Below are 8,260 nucleotides of genomic sequence, written 5' to 3'. Positions count from 1 at the left end.
ATCCACATGCTTTACCACGTTATTTCCTGATTTAGAGTTACACTCTGATGTTTATATTTTTATAAATTAGTAGCAAAGAATTATAACTGTATTACACACTTTTCTGAAAAGCTGACATTCATAGGTCATCATTAATTATAAATCACATTATAGTTATAATCACATTATAGTTATTATCACATTATAGTTATTATCACATTATAGTTATAGTCACATTATAATTCTTGTTATAACATACGTAACTGTGTGGTACAGTTGCGTAATATTTGTATTATTATCATTATAATATAATGTTAGAAATGCACATTTCAATTAAAAAACTGAAGAGATCATTAGAAAATGAACAAATCTGAGAGTGGTCTACCTGGGTACCTATATGTATGATATCAAAGCAATCGAATTTGTGGTTTTTAACAAAAAGTTGAAAAAATCAGTTTTGATTTTTTGATGACAAAAATATTCATCAAAATTAGAAAATTGAAGACATCATCACGAAATAAACAAATCAGAGAAAAGTATTGGGGGAAAAAAGCAAGAGAACATGGATTTAACAGCCGTATCTCACCACTGTTAGTTTTCGAGGATTACACATAATTTGTATTCATTCAATTCTTTTCTAATAATTATCTTGTCTTCCGCATAGATTGACATTATGTCGTTGAGTTTGGTTTTTATTTGGATTCTCGTCCTGGGAACTTCTGCCAGCCCTCCGAGGGTAAGTCCTGCATTCCTTTGTTACTCAAGTTATTAGTCTAGTATAAGATATAACAATATTGTTACCTATTCAGTGCTATGTACTAATGATCTAATGTGATGTATGTCCCAATACAATAATACATTCGCAAGCCGATATAATGGTTACCTAGCAACGACAGTGGGATTATGTGTTGACTTGTGATTTATGAGAGATATTACTACTTAATATTTCATGATATATAAATGTTAAAATAGTTGCCCCGCGAGAGATTCGAAACTACGACCTTCAGTATAAAGGACTATTTAGGTGGCTGATTTCAAATTCGTGAACTGATTTCCTGATTTCACCAACAAATACTATATTGTAAATAACGAAAAACTTTGAACATACCAATAAACAGTAATGTTTCGTTTCATATTTTTGACAGTTACGTATTTAATATATCGTATTCGTGACAAACTTTATAGCACACTTTTTTGTCTCTGAACACGTGTCGAATTCATCAGTCATATATGTAAGTGGTATTTATATCTTCAGATATGTCGTTATGGCATGGGAACGGGGCTATGCTATTGGCCTATTATGAAAAAAGTTTAATGAAATGAGGGACAAGCAGAATTTTGGGTTCAATGCAATTACTGGCCCAATAAGTGTAAGAAATACAATTTCCCGTTGTTTCCCTATACACTCATACATTTCATTATACCAGGCGGAGCAACATAAATTCCCTCATCAACAAATCGCTGTCGAATTTCCAGCACCCTTGATAATAACCATTCAGAAGCCATGACAATACCCTCTGTAGTTATTCATACTTAACAATCTTCTGCACAACACATTGGCACTTTCGAACAAGCTGTATAATAGTTTGTCATGTCTTGTCATGCTGGTAATTTATTAGGTGCCTATCTAAATCTCAGACATTATGTTATACACACATACTAAGCCGAATATTATATGCACATGGAATATTATGCACATATTCAATTCCTAGAAATCTAACATTGTGCACACGATGAAGTGATAAATTCATCTAGTCGTGTAACCTCATTAATTTGGTACATTATTTGAGAATTATTATAGATACACATTTTATTTTAATTGGTGTTGTTCACGAAGATGTAGAAATTTACAAACAAATAGCTAGCCTTGTGAGTTATTTAATTATGTGCATATACAATTCCTAGAAATATATTGCAAACATATTTAATATTTACTTTTGATATCTCCTTTTTTAATTGAACTACTGTGTTATGTACTAAGTATTTACGAATTATTTTATAAAATGAGAAAAATGATTTGTTTATTATAAGTTTACTATTTTTCTTACAGAATCCGTATGTAAGAGAATTATTACAAGAATTGGGTAAGTAAATTCACTTATTTGTGTACTTTATCGTATTCGATGAATGATAATGATGTTTAATTACATATAGCAACATTGATCAGTGCCTTCCGAAATATTGGACTCATATATATATTTCTTTGATTTCTTAAAAAAGAACCGCTATCGAATGGAACAACTAATATAATAGGCGGACATACTGTGGCACCATATTCGCGCCCTTGGCAGGCATTGGTATACTTTCAAATAGACTCCATCTGGTATATTTGTGGTGGTATTCTCGTCGACCCGTATTGTGTACTGACTGCAGCACATTGTGCAGAGTATGTATAGGTTTTCTTTAATATCAGAATCGGGTCCAAGCATGTTATTTTGTACATTTTAATACAACTATGTTCTAATTTCAAATATTTTCTATAAAGTGTATACATTTCTGATATTTAACGTGTAACATTGTCAAAGAATTACTGTGTCTGATTTACCTCTTATTTAAAACCTCTGATTTACTACTGGACATTATATCACTGGTTACTGGTTTCCACGTGATAGATAGCTTCAGAAAAATATTAAGTTTATGAACTTGAGTCACATTTTTTTTATTTATTGTATATCCTGTTAAAAAATATGTAAGAAAATAGACTAAATGGGAGGAAGTAGAGTTAGGTACTTTTTTGTGGATGTGGATGTAAACCATAAAAACGTTTTGTTTCATCCATATACTTTATACATACATCAACAGGCGACTGCAGTCTGTGATAACAAATTGCATCGTGGAAGTCCCCTGCATTTCTTAAATGATACATCTACCAAAGGCATTGTCGCAAATATCACTTTGTTTTGCTTATATATATTACCTCTGATATTACTTATTAAACTAAGTAACCAGTGTCCTATATTGCAGCGCACTACCATCCAACTATGAGGTGTGGCTTGGTGAACATGATCGTTCCAGTAGCGACGATGGAGAAAAGTACTCGGTGGAGACGGTAACAGTCAGTGCTAACTATGATTCAAGGACCATTGATAGTGATTACGCTGTGCTTAGATTAACAACTATGGCAAACATCAACAGTGCCAGAATAGCCACAATACCTTTAGGTACAAGAGAAATACAAAGTGGAGAGCTATGTGAAATTACAGGATGGGGGACAACATCATCTGGTACGTGTAATTTATTCATATACAATTGTGTTTTTTTCCTAATGACAACGCATCATCTCTTTACTGTGAGAAAACTGAACTGTTATATTTAACAGACTAAGTGGTTGGTGTGGTAGATTTAAAAAAATCTGCACAGACAATATGGAATTCGACAATTCTTAAGAGACGATTTCACTCAGAAACCCAAACATTTGTAGATAAGGTAAAGCAAACAGATAACTCAAAATATATCCAAAGAATGAACACCTCAAAACCTCCTAAATGTGATATTGTGGACAGAATGAAATTTTCTTGACCCTTGGGGCCGTGAACAGCCACTGGTGGCACTGTATTCAATCGAAACCTATTGAGGCTTGCCTACGCTCATTCAGACTTGATTGTAAAAGCCAGAAACAGTTGTTAAATGTTGTGACCAGTTTAGTATGATAAAAAACGTGTACAGTCTTCAAATTACCATAGTAGACAGAGTGGGGGGTCAAGACCGAATATACGTGATTCCGGCGTTTCATAATAGATGTTTTCTATAATTAATTGCACTTTCAAATAATATTCATGAGTTATGTCTACGTCATAACCTCGTTAAGGGTCATTGGCATATTGTGTACGCAGTGCGCATGCTTCGGTCCCATTTTCCGTATTCCACAACCAATGCGTCATCTAAGTGAGGTCAATTGCAATTTACGTTTTATCACGAAAGTTTGCATTGGGGCGAGATCAGCTCATCATCCCTATTGCCGAAGATTTTTTTTTATATGAACAAAGCCTGAATAAGTTTCTAAGACAATTCAAAACGACTATTTCCAATTCAAATGGCACATATACCGACATGTTGTTGGGTTGAGTCATTCCATTGTTCACACGTGTTTTATTTTGATTTCAGGAAGTATTTCTCAATATCTTCAAGGTACAAATGTAACTACATTAAATAATATAGAATGTGGCGATATATGGAATGGTGTGACAAATAATATGCTTTGTGCTGGTGATGGGCCGCAAGGTGTATGCCCGGTAGGTCATAAAACTAAACAAACTATCCCCCTGTACATACTTAGAAATGAAATGCCCAATCAATAGGAGATAAATAAACACAGTTCAAGGTCAAAGTTCGAAGTAGCTTATCGCGTCATGGAACATACACAATTCATATAGCTGGAGTTGTAATTTGATAAAAAAAATATATTTTTGGTGGTGGACCAATCAATGGATTTGGTCTGCCTTGAATTGGTTTTACCGCTCGGGAGTATATATCGGTTCGAGTGATGGTTAGGGTTGTACCTTCGCTTGAAGTCAAATGGTAAAAGAAAAAATATGTGAGGACATAGTTTGCGCACTCACATCAACATTCAATTTGACAATAGAACAGTCGGTAAATATTGATTGCAATCATTTTTGGTTGGAACTGAACTGAATTTATAACTGAAACACTTCTTATTTAAGGGCGGATTATTACAACCTATTTTTCAATAATAATACTTAGATAAGTCTCCATGAGAGGCGGCGGCCGGGGTCCGGGCATGCCCCCCTTAAAAATCTAGAGCCCCTGAAACGCTATTTCCTGCATTTTGAGAGGCAAATTTTGCTGACACAAAGGGTTTCAGTTTTATTTTAGGGGGCAAAATTTTTAGAGAGGCCGATCGCCCCTCTGTTCCCCCGTGCCGCCGCCACTGAGTTAAGTAGTACCAAGCGATATCTCGTCGTGGGAGCACTCAAATTCTAATTTAAGACATCCCATGTCCTGTCCCTGTAATAGATGAAGAAACAGACGTATGAGATTGTTGCTATGTTTGTTGTATATTGCTATAATTTTATTCTACTTTTTGCTTCTGTTTGCAAAATGGTTTGTGAGATCGATATATATATATTGCTGTTTTCTCAGGGCGATAGCGGTGGACCTTTGATTTGCCAGACAAACGGAGCATGGGAAGTCCATGGTATTACAAGCTGGGGACATAGAGAATGTGGAATATCTGGATATCCAGATGTGTACACTCGCATAAGCGTCAATTATGCTGACATTAGTGATATAATTTCGGGTACCGTCACTGGTGATGGTGGTGTTGAGGGTGATAGTGGTAGTCCCAGTGGTAAGAGCAATAATGGCAAAGGCAAAGGCAGAGGCAATGGCAACAGCAAATAGAAGTAAAAGATCTATAAAAATTAAAAACAGAAATATTTAAAATATAAATATAGTTGATGAGTATCAAATGAGTTTCTGTCCTTTGCTTATTTAATTGCATTTAGATGTGCAGTGTGCCCATGTATTGACGTAATTAAATATCCATTAAATACTTAAACCCAAGTTATTGTTCTGAGTTCTTATTCTACAATATTAATTAGCCATTATTGTGTGCACAAACGTTGACATTTCTCTTATCAATTGTGACAATCATATTGGAATCATTTCCTTAATAAGTTCTTTCTTAATAAGTTCGAGGTCAATTGTTCAATTACTACCATGATGACAATATGAAACCTTGATTTATTTTATTTTATTAGTCCCTGTCCTTCTGTCCATTTGGAGTCGTATTTCAGAACCCTGTTTTACTGATTCAATCCAAGATGACTGACTGGCAGCAATTTAGTTTTTTAGCTCCCGTGAAACGGAGCTTATGTGGTACCGGTGTCTGTGACTCTGTGACTAAAATTTGTTCCACTGATAACTCAAGATCTACAATTTCAATTCAAGTGAAATTTGGCACACAGCTAATATATGATGAGTAGATGTGCTGAATAGATTTTGGTGCAATTCCATGCATATTAATTAGCTAATTATTGCATTAAATAATTTATAACATAGTGGTCTTTGAAATTGAACAAATATTTGACTTGGGTGAGTAGCCTAATTTGCATATTGCGATAACGCATTCTGTCGCACAAATACTGGTAATATTTTATTGGATGGTCTGAAAAATGCGAGTTTTAGTATATAATGATTTAATATGTGATGATGGATGTTATTTGAGCAGATACACCGACTAAAACATCAAATTTATGCGTATGGCGAGTACGCATGCGCAGTTACAAGGGTACGTGACGCAGCCATTTTTTCAGTTTGAAGAAAAAGCATTATTCCCGTTGTCTTGTTCTCTGACGTTTTTAACGCAATCTCACCTGTTATAATCGATATAGAAGTATTTCTACCATTACGAGAAGTAATTTTTTTCTGATGAGTACGTTTAATGATTCTTTCTGGGGTTTTTTCACCTTATTTTAGCCATATTTTTTGTTCTGTTTTTCCAAACATGGGCAGCATGAGTTTGACCATGGTTTGACCGAGACTGACAGTATTTTATGAAGGACTGGAGGGGACCTACAAGAAAACCAAAAATAAAATGTTATCTTGTGCCCACAACTTATTATCCTGTGCCCACAATTTATTATCCTGTGCCCACAACTTAGTATCTTGTGCGCACAACTTATTATCTTGTGCCCACAACTTAATATCTTGTGCCCACAACTTAATATCTTGTGCCCACAACTTAATATCTTGTGCCCACAACTTAATATCTTGTGCCCACAACTTAATATCTTGTGCCCACAACTTAATATCTTGTGCCCACAACTTAATATCTTGTGCCCACAACTTAATATCTTGTGCCCACAACTTAATATCTTGTGCCCACAACTTATTATCCTGTGCCCATAACTTAATATCTTGTGCCCACAACTTAATATCTTGTGCCCACAACTTAATATCTTGTGCCCACAACTTATTATCCTGTGCCCACAACTTAGTATCTTGTGCGCACAACTTATTATCTTGTGCCCACAACTTATTAACCTGTTCCCACAACTTAATATCTTGTACCACAACTCGTGGGCCTATACAACGTGTCCTCTGCTAGAGTCTTGATGAACCTGTTTGGAGTCATCTTGTTTGGGATGTAAGACTTGCAGGTAACCAACTCACAAGCGACCTGAAGTTGAGTAAGCATAACAATCATCATTGCATAGCATCAATTTTTGTTTGGATTGGATCGGATCAGAAATCCTGAGGCATCGACTCGGAAGCGTGTTGAACACACCATATACTAACAATATACTCATTCATGTTCTTGTTTAGATCATAAAAAAATGAGTAGAGATAAAGCTATATTGCTTTACTTTAAGATGGGACTAAATTACAGTGAGATTTTGGCTAGTTTGGCTAGCAATCACAATTATATCATTAGTATGCGTCACCTGAAAAGACTACTTGGAAAACAACGTCTTTATAGACGGAAACAGTACTCTAACATAGAAGATGTTTCAGTGTTCATAAAAGAACAAGTGGGTGGTTCTGGCAGGCTACACGGATATAAGTGGTTGCACTTAAAGTGCCTACAACATGGGTTTGTTGTGACTAGGGAAAGTGTGCGGTTGTTGCTGAAGTTAATTGACCCGCTAGGCGTGAAATCAAGAACAAGACATCGTCTTCGCCGCAGAAGATACGGATCTCCAGGCCCTAATCATGTATGGCATTTGGATTCTTATGATAAACTTACTCCATACGGTATAGGGATTAATGGATGCATAGACGGGTTTTCTAGGTATATTATATGGGCGGAAGCTTATCATACGAACAGTAATCTGAAAATCATAGCAAATTATTATCTTGACTCTGTGCAGTCTTTGGGAGGCTGTCCAAGAATAATCCGCGCAGATAGAGGTACAGAAAATGGGCATGTGGAACAGTTTCAAAAAAGTTCTTTCGAAATGACGAGGGTAGCTTTTATTATGGAACCAGCCAGCTGAACCAGAGAATAGAACGGTGGTGGGGCACATTTCGAAATCATTGTGGGCAATTCTGGATGGATCTGTTTAAAGGCATTAAAGATGATAGACATTTCTGTGGTGATGATCTTGACAAAAACCTAATCCGTTTTTGCTTTATGGCAATGATTCAGGTAATTAAATAGTATGTACTTTACTCCTAATCTTCTTACTCACAATGCTTAGATTATAGCAACACTATAGCAATCGTTCTGTCTGGGCTGTTGTATTATTTCCGTAACCCGATATTAGTGTTAAAAGTTGTTTCGGAGATCTGCACCCTGATATATTTAGCATGAATACGT

At 35.5% G+C, this 8,260-nt stretch overlaps 1 protein-coding gene across 1 annotated transcript; it reads left to right on the top strand.

The window, feature by feature from the left end:
• The first annotated feature begins 652 nt into the window (after positions 1-652).
• On the top strand, positions 653-5,497 carry LOC100369347 (elastase-1-like). Its single transcript, XM_002740790.4, has 6 exons — positions 653-715; positions 2,030-2,063; positions 2,200-2,365; positions 2,944-3,203; positions 4,084-4,211; positions 5,080-5,497. Exons 1-6 carry the CDS (start codon positions 653-655, stop codon positions 5,338-5,340), a joined length of 912 nt encoding a protein of 303 aa, XP_002740836.2. The 3' UTR covers positions 5,341-5,497.
• Positions 5,498-8,260: the final 2,763 nt, after the last annotated feature.

The sequence above is a fragment of the Saccoglossus kowalevskii genome, chromosome 2, assembly GCF_978046115.1.
Source record: "Saccoglossus kowalevskii chromosome 2, keSacKowa6.1, whole genome shotgun sequence".
NCBI lineage: Eukaryota > Metazoa > Hemichordata > Enteropneusta > Harrimaniidae > Saccoglossus > Saccoglossus kowalevskii.
Note: the sequence above shows the minus strand (reverse complement) of the source record. Positions and strands in the feature narration are given on the sequence as shown.

Excerpts from the sequence above, each read along its gene's own strand:
- LOC100369347 (XM_002740790.4), top strand. The coding sequence starts at position 653 with ATGTCGTTGAGTTTGGTTTTTATTTGGATTCTCGTCCTGGGAACTTCT. Across the intron at positions 716-2,029 it reads CTTCTGCCAGCCCTCCGAGG|AATCCGTATGTAAGAGAATT; the intron begins GTAAGTCCTGCA and ends TTTTTCTTACAG. Across the intron at positions 2,366-2,943 it reads ACTGCAGCACATTGTGCAGA|CGCACTACCATCCAACTATG; the intron begins GTATGTATAGGT and ends CCTATATTGCAG.